General features: G+C 41.9%; 1 protein-coding gene across 1 annotated transcript in view; it reads left to right on the top strand.

The window, feature by feature from the left end:
* The window catches only part of LOC101607202 (zinc finger protein 25-like), a 41,778-nt gene extending 30,325 nt beyond the window's left edge, over positions 1 to 11,453 (top strand). Inside the window, exons 5-6 of the mRNA XM_045135669.1 lie at positions 6,833 to 6,921; positions 9,236 to 11,453. Of these exons, the coding sequence (XP_044991604.1) occupies positions 6,833 to 6,921; positions 9,236 to 10,645 (1,499 nt within the window). The 3' untranslated portion in view covers positions 10,646 to 11,453. The remainder of the gene's footprint in view (positions 1 to 6,832; positions 6,922 to 9,235) is intronic.
* Positions 11,454 to 25,822: the final 14,369 nt, after the last annotated feature.

Raw genomic sequence — 25,822 nt, 5'->3', positions numbered from 1 at the left:
AGCCCTATTTTTAGTGTTTCTTTCTTGTATTGTGGGCATTTTTTTGGAGATGGAAGTCTTCCAGTTTTATTTCTTCCATTTATTCCAGCTCTATTTGGTTGCTTTGTGTGTGTGTGTGTGTGTGTGTGTGTGTGTGTGTGTGTGTGTGTAATTTCTTTTATGGTGGATGTCCTCATTAGAAAGTATGTTCCTTTCAGGTTTTTAGGGGTAGACAGAAGAGCTTAATACCACAGATTTCTTGGCAGTTGTGATTTTGCTCAGCTGTACTATCATTCTGCTTCCTATAGTTTACAAAGATTGTGGCATTGGTGTGTTGGTTAGAAAGGATGTGTTTTGTAATAATTTCTTTTTATTTATTTATTTATTTATTTGAGAGAGGGAGAGAAAGAGAGAAAATGGGTACCCTAGGGCCTTTAGTCACTGCAAACAAACTCCATATGCGTGTACCACCTGTGCATCTGTCTTATGTGAGTATTGAGTGACATTCTTTTTCTTTGTTATTTTTATTTATTTATTTGAGAGTGGGAGCGAGAGCGAGAGTGAGAGAGAGCAAGAGAGAGAGAGAGAGAGAATGAGAATGAGCATGCCAGGGCCTCCAGCCACTGCAAACGAACTCCATGTGTGTGCGCCCACTTGTGCATCTGGCTAATGTGGGTCCTAGGGAATTGAGCCTCAAACCGGGCTTCACAGGCAAGCACTTAACCGCTAACCCATCTCTCCAGCCCAACGTTCTTTTTATTTATTTATTTTGATTGCAAGAGAAGGAGGCAGAGAGAAATAATGGGTGCTCCAGGGCCTTCAGATGCTGGAAAGGAACTCGAGATGCATGTGCCCCTCGTGTACATGTGCGAGATTGTGTGCTTGCATCACTGTGTGTCTGGCTTGACCTGGAGACTCAAACATGCGCTTTTAGGCTTTGCAGGTAAGTGACTTAACTGCTAAGAAATCTCTCCAGTTTTTATGTGGGTACTGAAGAATTGAACTTTGGTCCTTGGACTTTGCAGGCAAGTGCCTTAATTGCTAAGCAATCTCTCCAGCCCAATTTCTTTTTTTCTTTTCTTTTTTTTTTTTTTTTTAAGAGCAAAAGACAGCAGTATTTGAGTGGTCAAGTGAGAAAGGAGTGAATTGTATATAGAGTAGATTAAGTCTGGATTGGGAGATAGGTAAATACATTGGAGGTATGCAAGGAAGTATGGAGACTATCACATTTATAAGATGCAGAAAAGTATATCTTTCTGAGTATTGAAAAGTGAGGGATAGTCCTGAAGATCTGTTTTCTCTGTATACCGGTGTGTATGTTCTGTGTTTATATGAGGTGTATGTGCATTATGAGACATGAGGTGTGTTAGAGTTTTTTACCCACAAGTGACCTGTTTGGTTTCAAAAGGTGGAATAGCATTATGCTTGCAGGAGCACCTGGGAAATTTATTATAGGATAGTTTATTATCCTTAGCCTGTGATACCTATTTTGGCTCAGGCGTGGCACAGGCTGTAGAGATTATGAGAGAGTTTAAATGAACATGTAGGTTTAGCAGGAGACTTGTCATAGAAAGTGGAGAGGGCATTGCTTTCATAGGGTGGAGAACATTTTTATAGTCAGCATTTATGTTTTCATGAGTAAATTGTAAGGCTAAAACATCAGCAGCCTTTTAATTATCAACCTGCTATTGCATTTTGTAACCAATTTATAAAATATATAGTAGTGCCCGGCGTGGTGGCTCATGCCTTTAATCCCAGCACTCGGGAGGCAGAGGTAGGAGACCCTGAGACTCCATAGTGGATTCCAGGTCAGCCTGGGCTAGAGTGAGACCCTACCTTGAAAAACAATATATATATATACACACACACACACATACATACATACATACATACATACACACACACACACACACACACACATATATGTATATGTATACATATAGATATATATGTATATGTATATATATGTGTGTGTGTAGTAGTTTTAGTAGCTCCTTGATGAATTGCTGTCTGAGGTCAGAACAGAGGGATATTGGAGGAAGCAGCAAGTAGTCATCAGGTGGAGGCTCCAAGGAGCTTGATCTGAATGAGAGGAATGAATATTTGGCATAAATTCCAAGTGGCAAGGTATTGTATTGTTGCAAGGCCAAGGAATTGTTAGAACCAGGGTCTCATTGAGTGGATGTCCTACTTCCTTAGCCAGACTTGAGGCAGCAGTGTGTGTATCTCCCATGTCTGGGTACCAGTTGTCAGACAGTTTTGGAAAAAAATGTTTGTAACTGGACATCCTCACAGGATAAAATATGATGAGAGGTTTGCACAGCTGAAAGTTGTGGGTCCTTGGAGCCTTGGTCCAGGCAACCATGGAGAGCAGGGTCTTGAGCAGCCATGAGCACAAGAAAGAATCACTTTCAGGAGGCAGTCTCAGTGTCAGCTTGTTTTATTTGTCAGGGAGATGGGTTTATAAGAAGTTGAGAGTGGGAAGAAGGTTCTGAGGGGATTGGTGGGTTCAAAGGTTGCTTGCCAATGCCTCGGGACATTCTTCCAGCATGTAGGGAGAGAGTCAGGTGCAGCACGTAGAGAGAGCCTGGTGATCTACATAGTGGCGAGAAAGGGACACAGGGGGATGGGGTGTGTGAAGGCTGCTGGCCAGTCAGGACTTTCCTAGGCAACTGAGCCAGGTCACAGGGCTATGAGCAAAGCCTAAATTTAGGTGTGCCAGGCTTGGAGAGGGAGTGGTCTCCTGTAGCCCAGGGATCTTTAGCTGTCCCTGGAAGCTCAGGCCCATCTCCTCAAGGCTCCAGCCCATGTTTGGCAATGCCTGACAAAAAGTAGCACTTTAAGGAAAGTACATTTATTGTCAATATGTAGGTAAAAAGTTCAAGGGCTGGAGAGATGGCTTAGTAGTTAAGGTGTTTGTTTGCAAAGCCAAAGAACTTTGGTTCAATTCCCCAGGACCCATGTAAGCAGGTGCACGTGTCTGGAGTTCGTTTGAAGTGGCTGGAGGCCCTGGTGTACCCGTTTTATCTCTCTTTCTCTCTGTTTGAAATAAATAAATAAAAATAAAGTTTAAGTTCAAATAGTAGGTAACTAATTAAGGAATATAAAGAATACATCTGGGAACAGTTTTTAGAAGTGAATCATCAATGCAGTTTAAACATTAAAGAAAGTGGGCTGGAGAGATGGCTTAGCAGTTAAGCGCTGGCCTGTGAAGCCTAAGGACCCTGGTTTGAGGTTCGATTCCCCAGGACCCACCTTAGCCAGATGCACAAGAGGGTGCACACATCTGGAGTTCGTTTGCAGTGGCCGGAAGCCCTGGTGTGCCCATTCTCTCTCTGTCTCTCTCTGCCTCTTTCTCTGTCTGTTGCGCTGAAATAAATAAATAAAAATAAACAACAACAACAACAAAAAAAAACATTAAAGCAAGTAGTGGGCTTAGTTTAACAAAAGGACAGGGAGGAGTTAGAAATTTTTTTGCCAACACAGCCTGAAAATTTGGCAAAAAGTGTTGCCTGACATGACAGGTAGCTAATATGTCATCTTAAAGGGAACAGAACAAAATGCATACATAGCAGTGTGCAAGATTAATTAAGAGTATCGATTACTGGCAATTATTACTGTTCCAGTAAGGCATGTATAGAATGGGTTAAAATTCCACTTTAAGCCCCAAGACCCCGGAACTCATATAAAAATTCTAGGTGTTGTAGCAAAAACCTGTTTTCCCAATGCTGGGGAAGCATAGAGCAGTATGAAATAAGGGGTTACTTGCTGGGCGTGGTGGCGCACGCCTTTAATCCCAGCACTCAGGAGGCAGAGGTAGGAGGATCACCATGAGTTCAAGGCCACCCTGAGACTCCATAGTGAATTCCAGGTCAGCCTGGGCTAGAGTGAGACCCTACCTCGAAAAACCAAAAAAAAAATAAATAAATAAATAAAAAAAGAAGAAAAATAAAAAGAAAGAAAGCAAAGAAAAGAAATAAGGGGTTACTAGCTATGTGCTCTAGGTTCACTGATAGATCTTGTCTCAAAAAAAATAAAGAGAACAACAAAGAGGGATACCCAATGTTGAACATTGGTCTCTACAACTATGCACACACATATGTGGAGCCACACATGTACCAACACGCATAAATGCTTACACCTCACACTCAAATACATCTAAATAAAAATAAAATCATGTGTATGTAAAAATATAGTAATATTGTGTCTTGAAGAATACATTCATGGTAATTTACATAAACATGAATGGATGTGCATCTATCATTCCAGAATAATGTAGACAGTTCCACAATGATAAGATGAGCCTTCAACCAAATACAGGTATGTGGTAGGAAGGGATTTATTTTAAGCTTACAGATCCAAGGGAAGTTCCATCAATGGCAGAAAAAGCTGGCTCTCATTCATAAATCCAAGCAGAGAGAGAAAACGCCACCAGCCAGCAAGCAGAGACCCCAGAGCTGACACTGCTCTTTCCACACTTTTGGGCTGGATCCCAGGATCCACATTCAGTGATACCTTCTCCAGCCATATAGCTGGAGACCCAAATTACAAGCTTAATAAAACACCTGAGTCTATGGGGGATATACATTTACATTCAAACCACCACAAATAAGTTCATGGTGTTTATAAAAACATGAATGATGTTCACTTTATTATGCTAAGTGCAATGGGTCCTAGTCAGAATGATAAATACATATTTTGTTATGTCAAATGTTTAATTAACTTAAAGGTCAAGAATATAAAATTGCCCTGGCATGGTGGTGCACGCCTTTAATCCCAGCAATTGGGAGGCAGAGGTAGAAGGATCACTAAGAGTTTGAAGCCACCCTGCGACTACATAGTGAATTCCAGGTCAGCCTGAGCTACATGGAGATCCTACCTCAAAAAACCAAAAGGGAAAATAAAAAAAAAGAATATAAAATTGGGTAGATTCAGTTCAAGTTATGAACCAGCTGGATGATAAGAATTGACCAATTATTCCTCATGTTTTAATATATAGTAAAAGAATCCATTAAAATTTGTATTTCACATTCTTTTTTTTTTCTTTTTTGGTTTTTCAAGGTAGGGTCTCATTCTAGCTCAGGCTGACCTGGAATTCACTGTGTAGTCTCAGGGTGATCTTGAACTCTCGGTGATCCTCCTGCCTCTGCCTCCTGAGTGCTGGGATTAAAGGAGTGAACCACCACGCCTGGCTGCTTTCACATTTTTTTTTCTTTTCAAATTTTTTTTTTTTTTTTTTTTTTGGTTTTTTGAGGTAGGGTCTCACTCTAGCCCAGGCTGACCTGGAATTCACTATGTAGTCTCAGGGTGGCCTTGAACTCACTGCGATCCTCCTACCTCTGCCTCCCAAGTGCTGGGATTAAAGGCGTGCGCCATCAAATTTTTTTTATTAACAACTTCCATGACTATTAAAAAAGTCCCATGATAATACCCTCCCTTCCCCCCACTTTCTGCTTTCACATTTTTTTTTTGCTTTCACATTCTTAATGGTGCAAAGGAAATGCAGTTGCATAATCAGTTTGTGTCCATTTTGCCTTTAAAATTATTTATAATTACTTTCATGCAAGGATGAATGTGTGAGCAAAGAATGGTGGTACACACCTTTAATCTCATTATTCAGGAGGCTGAGATAGGAGAATTGCCATGAGTTTGCAAGCCTGGAGCTACAGAGTGAGTTTTAGGTAAGACTGGGCTAGATTGAGACCCTTCCTTAAAAAAAAAAAAAGAATGTGTGTATCAGGGTGAAAATGAATACCAGACCCAGGCTTTACTTTTTGTATCTATTTTTACGTAGGTTCTGGGGAATTGAAACCAGGTTTGCAAGTTTTTCAAGCTTTCAACTGCTGAGCCATTGCCCAAGCCCCCATTTCATATTAATAAAAGTGTTTAGTTTTGTTTTAGAAAGTATATAGGATAAAGAGTTGAGTGAGTTGTGAGAAACATAAGGCATGCAACTGTAATGGGCATGGGCATAGGAAGTGGCCTGCAGCCACTGCAAAGAAGTCTGATCCAATTTGGAAGTTACCAAAACAGTAAAGAAATAAAATAAAACATGGATATTAAAAAAAAAAAGCAAGAAACATAAGGCAGACTAAGTAATTTGGCAGATGCTTACTTCTACATTTGGATATAGTTGACTCACTTAGGTAATTCCATTGAATATTATTGTTTTTTTTTCTTAGGATTTAAAAAATTATTTGAGACACACACACACGCGCGCGCGCACACACACACACACACAGAGAGAGAGAGAGAGAGAGAAAATGAGTGCACCAGGGCCTTCTGATGCAAACAAACTTTAGATGCATGCACCACCTTGTGCATCTGGCTTATGTGGGTCCTGGAGAATTGAACCTGGGTCCTTGGGCTTCACAGGCAAGTGCATTAGCTGCTAAGCTATCTCTCCAGTTACCTACTTTTTTAAATGTACTATAATCCTTTACCTAACCTATAGTTCTTCTTAGGATAAGAAAATATTTGACTATGTCTATCTCCCTAAGTGTAGCCAGTTTAAGAAAATCTTACCATTCCACATGTATGAGATGTGATTTTGGATATTATTTATAAAGTTAACATAATAGAGAAAAAGAACAAGTGAGAAAATAGGAAGGGAAAGTTACTATGTAGAACCCTGTGTTGAGAAATAGGTGAATAAATGATCTCCATTTGTTTCAACAGAATACAACAAAGAAATGTGTTAATGATAATTTGTAGAGTACTAAAGTATTTACAATTATGGTAAATCAGTGTTATTTTACAACTATAAGGATATGAAAATGCACTGTTACAATAGAATTACACAAAAATGACAAATGTTAACATGTATTTTTCACATCATTTTATGGTCTTGAAGTAACCGGCCAAGTTGGCACCAACCAGGAAAATCAAAAGAGACATTTATGGCAAGTTCAAAAGAACAGTACCAATGAAGAAATAGTTAAAGTAAGTTTTTTTTTTTTCCAGCAATTTATTCATTATAATCTATTCAATGTGTTAAAGTTTTTCCTGTGTGTTCTAAACATATTTCAAATCTGAACATAAGTGGAAACTATTCACTATTATTTCCTAAAGGAGATAACTGTGGGTTATGGAGAGGGCTCAGTTAGTAAAGCATTTGATGCACAAGCATGGGGTCAGAGTTTGGATCCAGAGTAATTGTCTGACAATCTAGGTGTTGTGATATGCACATATAATTCCATCTCTTGGAGGATGAAGACAGCTGGATCACTGGGACTTGCTAGGTGGTCATACATCACAATCTGCATTGTCATGGTTCTTTTTTTTTTTGGTTTTCTAAGGTAGGGTCTCACTCTAGCTCAGGCTGACCTGGAATTCACTGTGTATTCTCAGGGTGGCCTCGAACTCTCGGTGATTCTCCTACCTCTGTCTCCCGAGTGCTGGGATTAAAGGCGTGTGCCACCATGCCCAGCTTTGTGGTTCACTTTTAAACCATGTCACCAAAAATAAGTGGGAGAACATTTATGGATGGCACCTGACATTGGTTTCTCATCAAAACATTCATATGTGCACATGATATTAACATACATGCAGTAAGAAGATGAACACAGGATAAAATATACTATTTGTGTATACTATGCCTAATGAAATGTAGGGGAAACTCTAACTATTTTAACGTATCTGTCATTTAGATATCCTGAACATTTTAAATGCCATAACAACAATCAAATTTCACAGTGATGATATGTGTGTGTGTGTGTGTGTGAGAGAGAGAGAGAGAGAGAGGGAGAGAATTGGCTCACTAGGGCCCTCAGTCACTATAATTGAACTCCAGATGCATGTGCCACCTTGTGCACATGTGTGACATTGTGCATGTGTCACCTTGTGTGTCTGGTTTACATGGGATCTGAGAAGTCGAACATGAGTCCTTAGGCTTTGCAGCCAAGAACCGTAACTGCTAAACCATCTCTCCAGCCCTTCCATATATATTTTGATAATTTTGCATGTGTATATGTTTTGGTAGATGTGGTGTGTGTGTGAATATGGGTATGCATGTGCCACCACATGTGGAAGTCTGAGGATGGATTCAAAGTATAATCTTATTCTACCCTGCTTGAGGCAGTGTCCTTTTTTGTTTGTGTCTTGCTTCTTGTGTGAACAAGTGAAGCTGGCCCATGGGCTTCTGGGCTCTACTTCCCATTTGTTATAGGCAAGATGGGATCATAGATGCATACACCACATTGTGTCCAGCTGTATGTGGATGCTGTGAAATCAAACTTGGGCAAAAACTTGAAAGCATACACCTTTATCCACTGAGCCATTTCCTGTGCCATTTCAATATATTTGACCAAGACCATCATTTAATTAATTAATTAATTAATTAATTAATTTATTTATTTATGAGAGAAAGGGAAGGAGAGAGAGAGAGAGACAGACAAAGAAAGAGGCAGATATATAGAGAGAGTGGGCATTCCAGGACCTCTAGCCACTGAAAACAGACCCAACATGTATGCTCCTCCTTGTACATCTGGCTTATGTAGATATTGGGGAATTGAACCTGGGTCCTTAAGCTTTGCAGGCAAGTGCCTTAACTGCTATGGCATCTTTCCAGCCCATGACCATCATTCTAAACAAAGGTCATAATCTTTTGTTTGATTTTTTGAGATAGAATCTCACTGTAGCCAAGGCTGATATAGAACTCAGTATGTGGTTACAGGATGACCTCGAACTCACAGCAGTCCACCTCACCTCTAGAGTACTGTGATTAAAGCATGTACCACCATGCTTAGCTTTTTTTATAGGGAGTGATTTATGAAGATTTTTTTCTTTTTAAGACAAGCCCTTTTTTGTTTTTAATGCAAGTGTGTGAGAGAGACAGAAAGAGAGAATCGGCACACCAGGGTCTCTAGCCATTGTAATAGAACTCCAGATATGTATGGCCACCTTGTGCACATGTGCACCCTGTTGCACACTTGCATCACTTTGTGCATCTTGCTTATGTGGGATCTGGAGAGTCAAACATGGGTCCATAGGCTTTGCAGGCACATACCTTAGCTGATAAGCTGTCTTGCCAGCCTGAAAATGTTTTATATTAAAGAAATTTCTAGTAAGTATTGTAATATTGGAAATTCACTGTTAAGATGGCAGTTATTTATATATCTCAAGAAATATTTGATGTAAGTATACAAACCATTGATATAACATATCTAAATGACACTGTACATATAAGAAAGCATATGTAAATAAAAGCCTGTGGGTATTAGAAATATAACAAGGTTTTAATTTTTTTTTATTATAGAATGAACAAAAGGTGCATCTGAAAATCTACCAAGGGATAAAATGCTATGAAGGTAAAGCATGTGTGAGAATGTGTAACCAAGAGTCACAGTACCAAAGGAATCTGATGTCTTACACATGCAAAAAGGCTTTGTATTACAACTCAGCTCTCAATAAACATCATAATCTTTGTAGAAAGGGGGGTAAGAAAGATGAGTATAAGGAATGCAGGAAAACATTAAAATCACTCCACATTGTACCTCAGAGAACACATTTAAGTAAGAAGCACAATGAATATACAGAATATGGGGAATCTCTCTATTACAAGAAAGTCTCTAGACATAGAAGTCATTCTGGTGAGAAGCGCTATGAATGTAGAGAATGTGGGAAAGCTTATACTAGCAAGGCATATCTCACTGTTCATGAGAGAACTCATACAGGAGAGAAGCCCTATGAATGTACAGAATGTACAAAAGCTTTCATTCGGAAAGTGTACCTCACTAGACATCAGAGAACTCATGTGGGTGATAAGCCCTATGAATGTACACAATGTACAAAAGCTTTCACCCGGAAGGAGCACCTTGCACGGCATCAGAGAACTCATACAGGCGAGAAGCCTTATTTATGTACAGAATGTGGAAAAGCTTTCTGTTACAAAGAACAACTCATTGTTCATAAGAGTATTCATTCTGGTGAGAAACCCTATGAGTGTACAGAATGTGGGAAGGTTTACACCAACAAAGTAAGCCTTACTCGACATGAGAGAATTCATACAGGTGAGAAGCCTTATAAGTGTACCGAATGTGGGAAATTTTATATTTTCAAAGGAAGCCTCATTCAACATCAGAGAGCTCATACGGGTGAGAAACCATATGAATGTATAGACTGTGGGAAAGCTTTCACTCGCAAGGGAGACCTCACTCACCATCAGACAACTCATACTGGTGAGAAACCCTATGAGTGTACAGAATGTGGGAAAGCTTTTACTCGCAAAGGAGACCTTCGTAAACATCAGAGAACTCATACTGGTGAGAAACCATATGAATGTACAGAATGTGGGAAAGCTTTCACTTGCAAAGCAGAACTCATAAGACATCAGAGAACTCATACGGGAGAAAAACCATATGAGTGTACAGAATGTGGGAAAGCTTTCACACGCAAAGTACACCTCACTCATCATCAGAAAAGTCACATGGGTGAGAAGTGCTACAGTTTTCCAAAATATACAAAAGTTTGTACCAGAATAGGAAACCTCACTCATCATCACAGAACTCATGCTGTTAGAAGCTCTTTGAATGTAGAGAATGTGGCAAATCTTTCTATGACAAGTCACAATTCATTAAACATCAGAGAAGTCATACAGGTGAGAAGCACTCTGAATGTACATAATGTGGAAGGCTTTCATTTGGAAAGTCATCAACATTGTTCATGAGATAACTCTTGGGTGAGAAGTTCTATGAATATATTAAATGATGGAAAGCTTACACCAGCTATACATCAGAGAGCATGGGTGAGTAGCTCTATATGTCATTTGGGAAATTTTCCACTCTTAAGACCCAGCTGATTATATCTCAGAAACAGCAAAAATGAATAAGCAGAGAGATACAATATGGTAAAATATACCACCACAATTTATATTGTCAAGAGCTCCTATCAGTGTGAGATTTATAGAAGGGAAATCCAACAACATTCACACATTGACATGCCTTAAACCACTTATGAAATTGCTAGCATATTTGAAATTTTAAAAAAGTTTTGAATTTTGGATGTGACTCATAGTTTCTTTTGTGAATTTTATGTTATATATGCACGTGTCAAAGTTCTATCATGTGATTTACATATTTATGTCTATAGGGAAATTGAAACTATAAGCAATTTTGGAGAAATTTCATCAAATTTACTGTGTCTAATTGTACTATTTTTTATTGTAATCATTGAAAAAATTTCATAATCATCATTGAGACAATGCCCATGCAGTCCTTGAATTCCTATTGTAGTTCAGGCTGTTCTCATATTCATGTTACTCCTTCATCTTCCCAACTTGTTGGATTAGAGATACATTTCTTTAAATTTTGTTAAATTTATATTTAAGTACATAAATGAAATGTCAAATTTGGGGGGCTTAAGAAGTGACCACATGCTATGTAAGAATCAGGACCTATGTTTTTATTTCAGATGTGAAACCATATCTCAAAAAAATAAATAACAGGCTGCTGAGTAATAAAGACCAATATCTAGTATGTCCGTCTGACTTCTGCTTATACCCACACTGGAATTTGAGAAGGTGTACACAAACACACCCTCATGGTGTGTTCCTCAGTGATAGGGTATATTCTGGGCTTTGTGATTGTACTCACAAGCACATAGAAGTTACAGTGAAAGAATTTACTGGTGTAGTTATTATGTCAATATGATGCAATATTTGACAGAAACCTGAGACTGCAATTATTTGTTTCATGCTTTAACTTGGTTTATCTGTTGTAATTGGACCCCAAGACCATGGCCAGAATATCCTGATGGCAAGAAAGTGTGATAGTAGTCTTTCCTTATATCATGAAAGACAAGATTCTTAAAACAAAGAAAAGCCTAGTTACTAGTTTTAATCCTCATAATTGTACATCTTTTCAATCTATCACAACAAAGTTCTACTTTCTAAATTCAAAATTATCTCCCAAACAGTATCACAAGTTGATGCTCAAACATTCAAAACATAAACCTCTGTGGAACACCCAAAATACTTAGTACAAATCCTCAGTCTATAGGCATATCATGATGAATATTTCCAAACTTGTATGAATTTGCATCCTGAGCAGCAATGCATAAATGTGTGCCTATAATCCCATGCTGGGGTTGTTAAGAAAACGTCTTTCTTGGGCTCATTGGCTAGCTAGTCTGGCCTCCTTTGCAAGTTGCAGGCCAGTGAAAAACCTTCTGTCGTGACACCTGAAGAATAACACCCAAGTGAGGTTGTCTTCTGACCTTTGCATAAACAAGAACACACATGAACATGCATGCACAAACACAAAGATTATAGGCTACAGAGTGCCTCAAAAAAAAAAAAAAAACAACACAATGTGGGGGCTGGAGAGAGGGCTTAGCAGTTAAGGTGCTTGCCATTGAAGCCTAAGGACCCAGGTTTAACTCCCCAGAACCTACATAAGCCAGATGCATATGGTGGCGCATGTCTGGAGTTCGTTTGCAGTAGCTAGTGGCCATAATGTGCCCATTCTCACACACAGTCATTAATAAAGAAAAATAATATTTTTAAAGACCAAGCTTTAAGGGCTGGGGAGATGACTCAGTGGTTAAAGTGCTTGCCTGCAATGCCAAAAGACCCAGGTTCAATTTCCCTAGACCCACATAAACCAGATGCTCAAGGTGATACATGTGTCTGGAGTTTGTTTGCTAGAGGCCCTGGTTCATCCATTCTCTCTCTCTCTGCCTCTTTCTCCTCCCTCATATAAATAAATAAAAGTAAATATTAAGAATACATTCTTAAAAATCAACTTTAAACAAATTAATGAATTGTGGATGTATACATGCATGCATATACATATATGCATGTGCATATAAAAATATATAGATTGTGTACACATATACATACATACACATACATGCACACCTATGTATACATTCATATATAACACCTTTGCAGAGAAAGAATATGTACACATAGTTTTTGTGGCCACTGGGATTCTATTATTTATCCTTGTATGTCTATCAGTTATGGTGGTGATGAGAAACATTTGCAAATGAGAAAGTGTGTACTTAAATTTTGACAATCTTATATTTGCTTGTAGTTGAATAATACAAAGAGTTACACCCTTCATGGCATACTTCAAAACCTAAGTACACATTAGCATCGGGATACTTACATTGACAGAATATCATTGATATTATTCAGGGTTGACTATTGAATTTATCTCTATGTGTTTCATTCTGTATATGCCATTTTTAACCACCACCACCACATTCAAGATACGCTACATTTTGTCATTACATAGAGCTCTTGTATTCTCCTTTATGATCATATCTATCTGCTGTGTGTATCTCTGAGTAATCACTAGAGTATTATCCATTTCTAAAATTTTGTCACACCAAACTAATCGTTTTGTTCTATAACTATTTCATATTGACTTTCTACTGTGTGCATAAGCACTCAGAATACTTAAAACATTTTTATATATAACTTAAGTTTATTAGGGAATATTCATTTAAAAATACAATTTACAAAAATTATTTTTTGACAGGCTGTCCTTGAACATAGTATGTAGATAGGGCTGGTCTTGGATACCAGATCGTCCTGTGTCTGCCAGACATGCTCAGGCTCTATAATTTTAATTCATTGGCCTACTATAAGAACTTAAGTTTCCAAGTGGTAGCCTACCATAAATACAGTGTGTTATGCTTATAGGTGTTAATCTATTTTTTTCTATTGGTTTCTTTACAGTTCTAAAGTAGTAAAAGCATGGTAGCAGAACTAGTAAAATGGCATGTATATTATTTTAGGAGCATAAATTATTGATTAAAAAACTCATTAGTTTTAGATTTTGTTCTTCATAACGGAACACAGAAGTGAAAATAAAATTGAGTTCATTTTACTTTCTGTTATTTACTGTCTTATCCCCAACTTTAAATAAGAACATACCAAAACTTACTTTTAAAGACCTGGTGGGAAAATGTGGAGATCATTGTGAAACATACATCAGAGTTAACTGAAGGAAATTTGTTCTTGGATTCTGAAGTGCTCATGCAAAAGACATGTACCTGGTCTAGGGGGTATGAGAAGAAGGGCTAATTAAATGCCCTAAATCTGATTGCACGTCTATTCTCCAACTATTTAAATGTGTTACACGATGTTAGGATTTCATTAGAGAGCTCAGATTAGGGTGAGCCCACAGAAGTTAATTCAGAAGACTCCATGAGAGAGCTAGCACAACAGGTGCACTGTCCTCTGTTTAAAGACAGATCTTGGGATGAAGAAATGGCTCAGCAGTTAAGGTGCTTGCCTGCGATGCTTAAGGACCCATGTTTGGTTCTCCAGATCCCACGTTAGCCAGATGCACAAAGCTTAGGCAAATGCAAGGTCCCATATTCCCATTGTGCAGTACAAGCGCCTGCAATTTGTTTGCAGTGGCTGAGGCCCTGGCGTGCCAACTCTCTCTCTCTCTTTTTCTCTCTCTGTCTCTAAAAAAAAAGAAAATAAAATAAGAATAGATCTTGAGCCCGGCATGGTGGCACACACCTTTAATCCCAGCACTTAGGAGGCAGAGGTAGGAGGAGTGCCGTGAGTTCGAGGCTACCTTGAAACTACATAGTGAATTACAGGTCAGCCTGGGCTAGAGTGAGACCCTACCTTGCAAAACCAATAATAAAAAGAAAGAATAGATTGATCTCAAGGTGTTTTTTTTTTTTTTTTTTTTCTATCTGGCCAATATTCTGCAGCAGCTGTGGCTTTCTGCCTATTTGACTCCTGTTAAAATGGTGGATTCAGGGGCTGGGAAAATGGCTTAGTGGTTATAAGGTGCTTGCTTGCAAATCCAAAGGACTAGGTTTGATGCCCCAGTACCCATGTAAAGCCACATGCAGATGGTGGCACATTTGTCTGGAGTTCATTTACAGTGGCGAGAGGCCCTGGCATGCCCATTTTCTCTCTCTCGTTCTCTCTCTGTAATCTATCTATCTAAAATCTCTCTCTATATAAAATCTGCCTTTCAAATAAGTAAATTTTAAAAATATTTTTAAAATTTGTACATTAACATAGAGCAGTGTTTAAAGTTCAAACCTGTTACTGAAAGGATAAAATTAAAGGAAAAGTGTTCCTAGTTTTGAGTAGATGTGGATGGAATCATGGCAAAAAGTGTACAGTGGCAGCAGGGTGACTGTTGGAAGGCAAGTTTAGCAAGATCACCATTGGTTGGGGAGAAAAGCATGAATTGGGAGATGGTTCAAAACCACTTGGAATCTGGGAAAAGAATATCAGAGGTTTCAGAACCTGGCATAGAAAGAAGGTCAGGGCTAGAGATGGAGCAATAGCCAGAGCTTGAGGTGGAAAGTGGGGTCAGTTCCAGGGTCAGAGTGACAGCTCACTTGGCATCTGTGGGGGGAAAGCTTATTCCAAAGACATAGTCAGCCTCTGTACCACATGTTGTTACTGTTCTTGCATGAAGGAGTAGCACGAATCTACTCCAATACCCTGCAATGGGTACAGATCTCTTAATCTCTGTAAAATCTGAGCAAACAGCTGAAAGGTATACATCCCTCTGCTTGTTCCAGGCTCTATCATGTTAGTCACTTGGAGCTTTACCCACCCAGTTGATCTTTCCCTTGGGCCTACCTCTCTGCTCTGCTGACCCCATGCACTTCTGGCACCTCTGTGGCTCACTACTAGCAGATTGTCCCTGCTGAAACCTACATGGAGCAGTACCAGTTCTGAGCATTTGATGTTCATGGCTATTTACCAGGCAATGTATCCTTAGACAATGTGAGCTAGAGTCACCCTGAGATTGAGCATTTTCAGTTCCAGGTTGATGGTCTACCCTACCAACCAGTGATGTATCACTTTCATAGTTGGAAGCTTCCAGGTTCTGTCTAGGGGTGTGTACTGTACAGAAAGGATAGCAGACAGATTGTACCAAGGGTTACGGCCAGGAAGTGAGGTGCCATCGGATCATAATCATCCAGTGTTACAGTGCTGTCACTGGGTGCTGGACCACAGATAGTAATACGATGATTACAGCCAACTGGAGCAATGTTTGGACAACAGTGACAGTGAGTGACTCCTGCCATTGCCGCCATATGCATCTGGCTTATGTGGGACTTGGAAAATCAAACCTGGTCCTTCGGCTTCACATCTCTTCAGCTGACTCAAGCCATTTTTTAATTTTTCTTTATTAGAGAGAAAGAGAAATAGGCAGGGGGAGAGGGGGTGGCTGTAGCCACTGCAAAAACTCCAGATGCATGATCCCCCTTGTGCATCTGGCTTACCTGGGCCCTGAGGAATCGAACCTGGGTCCTTTGGCTTTGCAGGCAAGTGCCCTAACTGCTAAGCCATCTCTACAGCCCTCATGCTGTTTTTTCAACTGCGGTCTTGCCCCCAGATTTTCTGAGTCTTTGGATAGAAATTATAAGCACCTCAGCTCCTAGATTCAAAAATGAGGTAATTGCAGAAGAGGTGGCAGAAAGAATGAAGAGTCAAGGGAAGAGTAGGACTCCGTACAAACGTGCTCCTCCAGGCACAAATGGCCTGGATATCCATGCGCTTGCAGTGCCTGACACTACCTACACAAGACCATCATAAAAGGAAGAAAAGATGATGACATCAACATAAACCAGACTGATTGAGAGGATTAAGGGATATAATGGTGAGAGGAGGTACAAAGGGAAAATGTGGGGAGGGTGGGAATTACCATGGGTTATTGGCTATAATTATGGAAGTTGTCAATAAAAAATTAAAAAATAAGTAAATAAATTTAAAAAAAAATTAATGAGGGACATAGCAAGGCATGGTGGCACACATCTTTTATCTGAGCACTCAGGAGGCAGAGGTAGGAGGATGACCATGAGTTTGAAGCCACTCTGAGATTACATAGTAAATTCTAGGTCAGCCATGGCTAGAGAGAGACCCTACCTTAAAACAAGTCCACCCCCACCCCTGCCAAGAAAAATGAGGGAACCTAGATTAACCTTGGACCCAGAAGATTGGAGTATCTACTGTCCTATTTGTTGAGGGTTTTTTTTTTATTTGATACAGCATATCAACTGGTTTTGGCCTTGCCATATAGTCCAAGATATATTTGAATGCTTGATTATTGTGCCGTAGTGTCCATGTGCTGGATGTGTGCCACCCTGTGGCTCCACCCTGATACCAGCTCACCCGGTAGTAGAATTCAAGCTTCTCAGGACCAAGCAAGGACAAAGGACATCGGCCACAGGCACGGCGAGAAGCGGGAAATGGCTTAGAGGTTAGAGCTTTTGACTCTGAAGTCGAAGGACGCCAGTTTGAACCTCAGGGATGCAGGCAAGCCCGAGACACAAGAAGGGCGCTCATGTGTTCTAAGTAACCTAGGGGGCACATTTCCTGAACGGGTCCTTTTCTCTTGTCAATCTGTCACTTTCTCTCTCATAGTTAAATAAGTAAAATACTTTTTTATACCCCTTGCGTGCGGGGTGGGGCGTAAGAAAACGTGCTCAACACAGGTTTGTGAAGAGAGAGGGCCTTCCTGCCGGCACCTGTCATGTGTACTTCGCAATTTTATTGTGATAGAAGGTAAGCAAATCAATTAATATTAAAGTCAGGTCCAAGAAGGAATTGCAAAGCCTGTGGGAGTGGGGTTCAACACACAAGCAAGAGTCCTCGGGCCTTTTTAACTGGGGGGAAAGAAAACCCCGCTCCTTTGAAGGCCTGGAGTTGTCAGGCTCCCTGTCAAGACACCCCGACCAGCATCCCTGCTCGTTTCAGCAGAGGTGGCCCCTAATCATCACCACTGACAAGGGTAAGTGAGCAGTCCACGAACGTGGACTCAGACGTTCTCGACGATTTTGGGATCTCTGAACGTTTGATAGGTGAGGCAGGCTCTCCTGCTCAGGCAGCCCGCCTGGCGCTCGGGGAGGCCCTCCTCCTGCTGCCAATTAAAGGACACTTTGCGGAGCTGTCTCTTTCCCAGAGAAACACACCCTGCGCACCCTACTCCCTTACATTTCACACAGTCCCGTTCAAGGAGGCTCCCCACCTGTAAGTGAGGGGGGGAACCCGCAGAAATTGCTCAACTTCAACAAGAACGACTCGGGCTGGCCCATGGCTGTGCGCCGGCCATTCTTTGTGAATTCTATAAATCTGACCATTTTTCTGAAGAGAGCCGATTCTCTAACCTAGGGTGATAGCGTTCGCTCTCACCCTAGGTTAGAGAATCGGGAGCTTTTCGGCCAGAGAGAAGGCCACGAAGAGGCAGTAGATCTCCGTGTGCTAGGGAAAGGAGGCCCCTGACAGACACGTGACTCAAATGGTCACATCTGCATGGGACATGCAGAGCTTCCAGGTGAAGTGAGAACCTACCAGGGGGTCCTGTGCCCCTTTCTAGCAGGAGGACCGACGTCTTTTTGAGGCAGTAGACACACAGGAGTCTCTCGAAAATAGGACTGACATCAAATTCATAGGCAGGTGTCGACATTCTTTATGCCTTTGAGGCCCAGGGCAAAATTGCTGAGCCCATTCCAGAAAGAATGAGGTGTGTCGGGGTCCAAACGTGTATTTGGAGGCTTTGGGTGCCCACTCGCAGGCTCTGGACGACCATCCTGACCCGACCATGGGAGCAGGGGCAATGAAGGAGCAGAAGGGTAAGAACTGGATGATCACAGACGTGCCCCGCGTTAATTGAGTCACGCTCACACATATCGAGGGAAAGACGGTAAGTACGTAACACATGGTCCACTGTGAACACAGTGACAATCTGTTGTGGCCTTCCATGCTCCTCACAGTCATGAGAAGTTCCCATGTGATGTGGAACAAAAACAGCAGGCATGGCTATGCTTGATGGTGACATTGCAGAGGACACTGCACACCAGTGTCTCCAGTTTTCCAAACAGCTTCTTGGGTATTGTACTGGAATGATATCTTTGCTTACCAGGATATGAAAGCTATATCTTTGCATCAAATGGAAGTCACATCCATATTTCTGTCTAGGGTATCCCTGTTGAAGGACAAACATTTAGGCCTGTTTTTAACCTTTGAACCATTTTGCATATTTTTCATTGAATCTCCGATTTTCAATGATCAGAGCAGTTGAGTATCATCAACACGGGTAACTTGAAGTCGGGGCAGGCAACTTTACTGCCAGCAGAGATAATAGGATTAATGTGACAAGGCAGCCACCCTGTGGCTCCATCCTGAATCCCAGCTCACCCGGTACTAGAATTCATGCCTCACTGGAGAACGAAAGGGCCTAGGCAACCAGCCACAGGCTCCACGGGAAGCGGGAAATGGCTGAGAGGTTAGAGCCTTTGACTCTGAAGTTGAAGGACCCTGGTTCGAACCTCCTGGACGCAGGCAAGTCCAAGACTCGATTGGGCGCTTGTGTGTTTTGGTCACCTGGTGGGTCCATTCCCTGTCTGGGTCCTTTTCTCTTGTCAATCTCTCACTTTCTCTCTCATCGTTAAATAAGTCAAATACTGTTTTTTTCCCCCTTGTGTGGGGTTGGGGGGGGGGCAATGAAAAGGTGCTCAACACAGGTTTGTGAAGAGTGAGGGCCTCCTTGGCCGGCACCTCTCTTGTGTACTTCACAATTTTATTCTGATACAAGGTAAGAAAATCAATTCCTATTCAAGACAGGTCAAGAAGGAATCGCAGAGCCTGTGGGAGTGGCCTTCAACGCACAAGCAAGAGTCCTCGCGCCTCTGTCATTGGGGGGAAAGAAAACCGCGCTCCTGTGAAGTCCTGGAGTTGTCAGGCTCTCTCTCAAGACACCCCGACCAGTATCCCCGCATGTTTCAGAAGAGGTGGCGCCTAATCATCACCAGTCACAAGGGTAAGTGAGCAGTCCACGAACGTGGACTCAAACGATCTCTGAACGTTTCATATGTGGGGCAGGCTCTCCTGCTCTACCAGCCAGCTTGGCGCTCGTGGAGGTAAGTCCGTAACACACGGTCCACTGTGAACACAGTTAGAATCTGTTGTGGCCGTCCATGCTCCTCCCAGTCATGAGGTTAGAGGTACTTTGCTCCCAAAATTTACCCATCTGGGTTTGATTCCTTAGTACCCACGTAAAGCCAAATGTTCAAAGTATCACGTGTGTCTGGAGTTCATCTGCAGTAGCTGGAGGACCTGGCATGCACATTGCTCCACTTCTCCTTCTCTCTGCATTTGGATAAATAAAAATATTTAGTTTTGTTGAGGTTTGGTTTCACTCTAGCCCAGGTTGACTTGGAACTCAGTCTGTCATCTCAGGCTGGGTTCAAGTTCACAGCAGTCCTCCTACCTCTGCTTCCCAATGCTGAGCTGAAAGGTGTGTGCCACCAGGCCTACCTTAAACATATATTTTAAATAATAACATAAAAGCCTATGATGGGTAAAGCATGGCACTTTCCATCTGGTTTTTACCCTTGATCCTCTGGGCCAGGCTTGCACTCTGTCTCAAGGCTCCCTCCAAAGCTCTGGCCCACACTGGAATGTTCTTCCCCATGCTCCCAATAGTAAAATCCTATGGGGACCTTAGAGAGGCATTTCAGTGCCAGTCCACTTAAGGACTTTTGTGTCTGCACACCCAACCTCCAGTCCTCCCACACTGGTCTTCCTGCACACACTCCGAATCGTCTGTTCATCCTTCTCTGGACCCTGGGCTCTTCTCTTTGGAGCACAGGACTGGGTCACACCTGCCTGTGTTGGGAGTGTTGTTACACCTCCCTTGCTGGTGTTCATGCACAGGTAACTCCCGGCTTTCGTCCCCCAAGGTGATGGATAATAACAATTCTACCTAGCAGGACCAGTCTGCCACTCTGTAAATAGAATGTGCTTTGGCCAGCTGAGGATATAGCAGTGAACAAATTCATGGACCTGCCCTGAAGAAAGTACACTGCTCAGCTCCATCCTTGACAAGCTTCTGGAAATGTTAGTTGTGGGCTGGAGAGAGGGCTCAGTGTTTAAGGTGCTTACCTGCAAAGCCTAATGACTCAAGTTTGATTCCCCAGGACCCATGTAAAGCCAGATGCACAATGTGTCAATTGCATCTGGAGTTTGATTGCAGCAGCTAGAGGCCCTGGTATGCCTTTTCTCTCTGTGTCTCTCAAATAAATGAATAAAAAGTCAGCATTACTGAGCGGAAGCCTCCTCCCTGTTGCCTAGCTGTCAGGATCCTGGTAAGAGCTATATAGCCACTGGGGGAGAAAAGTCATCAACAGTCTTAGCCAACAGTGGACCCTGCAAGCTCTATGGCTGGCCAACCAGGTCACATGTACCAACTGGTGCAATAGTTATGGGGGAAACAAACTGCTCTCTGATTGGACTTGAGGGAATTCTTGCCTGGTTCTGAAAGCCTAATCAAAAGCCTTTGGCTGGGAAGGTCATGAACCCTAGAGGGGAAACTACTACTGTTGTTTGGCTAATGGATATATTATGTCCACCAAACTGCCCTCTAAATAATTATGTTTGTGCCCATATATTAATGATAATCTCACTTTTGGCTAGAGATGCTTCTCTTTTCAGATGGTGACCACTGGGGTGATTCCACACTCACCAAAGTGCTGAGAAGTGACAGTAGAGTGTTCAGCACTAAGTGAGACATCTCTATCACACCCTCCAAGGCTCAGGGACCATTGCGGAAGAGATGGGAGAAAGAATGTAAGCGCCAAAGGAAAGAAGGAGTGCTTACAATGCTGTCTTCTAGACACAAAGTGTCTGTGATATTCATGACCTTACAGGGGCTGACACTACCTACACAAGACCTGCATGATAGGAGGGAATATTATGAGATCAAAATAAAAGAGAAGGACTGGAGAGATGGCTCAGTGGTTAAGGCACTTGCCTGCAAAGCCTAAGGACCTGAGTTTGATTCTCTAGTACTCATGTAAAGCCAGAGGCACAAGCTGGTGCGTGAACCTGGAGTTCATTTGCAATGGCTCGATACCCTGATGTACTCATTCTTTCTCTGTCTGCCTCCCTCTCAAATAAATAAATAAATAAAATAAAATATTTTTTTAAAAAATAGAAGAGCCTGGCATGGTGGCATATGCCTTTAATCCCAGCACTTGGGAAGCAGAGGTAGGAGAAGCGCTGTGAGTTTGAGGCCAACCTGGGACTACAGAGTAAGTTCCATGTCAGCTTGCGCTAGATTGAGACCCTACCTTGAACCCCCACCCCCAGAAAAAAAAAGAAAGACTAAAGAAGGAAGGGATTCAGTGGAAGGGGTAAAGGGGAGGGTGGTGTGAGGGGATTATGCACATGGTATATTGTTTATATTTATTGAAGTAGTCAATAAAAATGTTTTTTAAAACAGAAGTCAGCTTTGCACATGTGGTCTAGTATAGTATAGCCTTCTTTCGTGGTGCTAGGGGTTAAGCTCAGAGTCTGGTGCACAGTAGGCAAGCACTCTACTGGTGGACTACGCCCTTAGCTCTGGCGTGACGTAGTCATCTCCATTGCATCTGTATATCAGTTATGTTTAATTGCTAGAAGCTGTGTGGATCTTGTCCCATCACTAAAGTTAAATCAGTTGTTCACCCAAGGTACTCATTTTTTTTTAAATTTTTTAATTTATTTGAAAGCGACAAACACAGAGAGAAAGACAGATAGAGGGAGAGAGAATGGCGCGCCAGGGCTTCCAGCCTCTGCAAACGAACTCCAGACGCGTGCGCCCCCTTGTGCATCTGGCTAATGTGGGACCTGGGTAACCGAGCCTCGAACCGGGGTCCATAGCTTCACAGGCAAGTGCTTAACTGCTAAGCCATCTCTCCAGCCCCAAGGTACTCATTTTTGTTTGAAATTTAGGATTAGTTTCCAAATTATACATTAAACATAGACTCAGGAAGAGCTGCCTGCTGTGGTGGCTTGGATCCGATGTTCCCATAAACTCATATGTTCTGAACACTTGGTCCCCAACTGGCAGCAAATTTGGGGGTGACACTGGCTGGAGGAGGTGTGTTGTTGGAGGCGGGCTTAGGGGTGTTATGGCCAGCTTTCCCTTGACATGTTTGGCTCACTCTACTGCTGCTGTTTTCTACCTGCTGTGGCAGAGGTGATGTCCAGCCTCCGCTCGTGCCCTGTTTCCTCTGCCATCACAAAGGGTCCCATCAGCTGCTTTTGGTCGGTGCTTTTTCTCGGCAACGAGAACATAACTGCAACACTTGCTGGAGGAAGCCCAACAAAAATCTTATACTTGGGCTGGAGAGATGGCTTAGCTGTTAAAGCACTTACCTGTGAAGCCTAAGGACACAGGTTTGAGTCCCCAGGACCCATGTAAACCAGATGCACAAGATGGCGCATGTATCTGGAGTTCATTGGCAGTGGCTGGAGGCCCTGGTGTATCTATTCTCTTTCTATATCTGCCTCTTTCCCTCTCTCTCTCTCTCAAATAAATAAATATAAATATTTTAAATGCCTTTTAAATATTTCATTTATAAAATTTATTTCATTTATTAAATAAAATAATATAAATATTTTAAAGCTCTTAAAAATATTTATTTAATTTATTTATTAAAATCTTTAAAAATATTTATTCATTTTATTTATTAAATAAAAACAAATACTTATAATCATTTAAAATGTTTATTTATTAAATGTATTTATTAAATAAAAATAGATATTTTAAAAAATCTTCTTAGGGCTGGAGGGTTGGCTTAGCAGCTAAGGCATTTGACTGCAAAGCAAAAGAACAGAGGTTTGATTCCTCAGGACCTGCATTAGCCAGATGCACAAGGGGACGCATGTGTCTGGAGTTTGTCTGCAGTGGCTGGAGGCCCTGGTGCACCCATTCTTTTTTTTTTTTTTCTCTCTCTCTATCCCTCTTTCTCTGTCAAATAAATAAATAAAAATAAAATATTTTTTAAAACCTTAAAAAAAACCTATTTATTTATGTGAGAGAGAGAAAGACGCAGATAGAGAAAATGGGTGTGCCAGGGCCTCCAGCCACCACAAATGAACTCCAGACATGCACCACCTGGTTTATGTGGGTACTGGGGACTTGAACCTGGGTCCATAGGCTTCATAGGCAAGTGCCTGAACCGCTAAGCCATCTTTCCAACCCTGAAAAAAAAATTGTATACTTACAAAAAGTCCTGTGCAGTGTGTTTGGAAGGTATGTATATTATCAAAAGATCCCCACAACAATAAGTAAAGGCTCATTTTATTTTTTATCAATGCAGCTCATATACACTTAATCAGAAATATAACATTTAGCAGAGAAAAAACTTTAGAGGAAATTAATTTTTTAATTTAAAAAAATATGCGACTTCTGGGTAAGATGGCGGCGTAGGTACCACACCAAAGCAGCCTAGGGGGGACAAAAGACCAAAAAAACTTAGCAAAATGCACACTTTTACTAAAAAGTGAGGTGTATAGGAAATTGAAGCGGCAGTGGAGAAGTAGAAGAGATCCAGAGCATCCAGAGCCCGCACAGGCCGGCCCAAGCGGCTCCAGCAGCTCCGCCAACCACGGTGGCGGCGCACCAGAAAGCCACCAGGCTCAGCTCCAGCCACAGGAAAAGCCAGGTGTGGGAGCTTCCACCCACACCGACGCTCTGCGCAACTCAGGAAACGTGAAGGGAGAGCGGCAGTGAGCAACGGAGGAGCAGACCACGAGGTAGAAGGACACATGGAACAGAGAGAACCAGAGCAGCTGCGGCTCCCTCCCCTCCCCCACTGCCTGAGCCCAGCTCCAGCGAACAGAGCAGTGGTCCCGGGACCCAGCCACGCCAACTTGAGCCAACAGCGGGACCCACGCAGGAGCAGAGTTCGGCAGCAACATCAGGGGCTTTGGCACCGGTACCAGCGCCTCCAGCAGTAGCAGCTCCAGTCGTGGCAGCAGCGGCAGACCTAGCAGCAGAAGACCCAGGAGCGGCAGCAGCAGCAGACCCAGCAGCAGCAGCTTCAGTGGAAGCAGCGGCAGTGGACACAGCAGCAGCAGCTTCAGCAGCAGCAGTGGCTCCATAGTGAGAGCTGCAGCAGCAGCAGAGGCAGTAGCAGCAGTGTGCCCAGCAGCAGCAGCTTCAGCAGCAGTGGCTACAGACCCAGCAGCAGCAGCTTTAGCAGCAGCAGTTCCAGCAGCAGGGGTGCTGATCTGCAGGGCCACACTTGCCAGGCTCTGTTTGCTGCACAGGAAAAGCCAGTGCCCAGCTCCAGAAATCAGAACAGCAGCCCGACGACCCAGGCAGCAACTTGACTGAGACCAAAATCATCCAAGGTAACTGGGATTGCACCAGGGAAGGGTCTCACTTGGTTGCAAGCTGACTTAGATCCCTCAACAGACCAGAAATCTTAACCTCTTTGTTGATACAGGATCTGGTCGTTATAATAACTACTCTTGCATACATACGTGGGGCTGTTTTTGATTGAATGTGTACAGTGTTTAGTTAAATTTTAGAATCTACCTGTATTTTATTCCACTCAGCCTGCTTGAATACTCCCATAGCAGGGAAACTCAACCCATAGGAACACATTTGAAGATGCTCTGAGAGTCTTAAGAGCCACACCTAACACCTTAAGCTCCTACCCTGAAAATATATAACATCAAATCAATTGATACAGCTAAGAATACCCAGGTAGCTAGAAAATCCAAGCATTAACTTAATCCAAGATGCAAAAATATATACATTATAACACAAGAAACACTAAAAAGCAAGATGATATAAATCCACCAAAAGTATTAATGCATCAGAAATGACCTCCAGTGAGAACGAGTTAGAGGAAATGCCTGAGAAAGAGTTCAAAAGAATGATTATAAATATGTTCAAAGAGGTCAAAGAACAAATCAAAAGAATCAAAGAAGAAATCAAAGAGGAAATCAAAGGAATCAAAGAAGACGCAGGACACCAATTTAATGAAATAAAGAAGGCAATACAAGACACAAATAAGGAAATAGAAATGATAAAGAAAAACCAGTCAGAATTACTAGCAATGAAGAACA

This window comes from Jaculus jaculus, chromosome 16 (genome assembly GCF_020740685.1).
Source record: "Jaculus jaculus isolate mJacJac1 chromosome 16, mJacJac1.mat.Y.cur, whole genome shotgun sequence".
NCBI lineage: Eukaryota > Metazoa > Chordata > Mammalia > Rodentia > Dipodidae > Jaculus > Jaculus jaculus.
The sequence above is the reverse complement of the archived record's forward strand: the minus strand, read 5'-3'. Positions and strand labels throughout refer to the sequence as shown.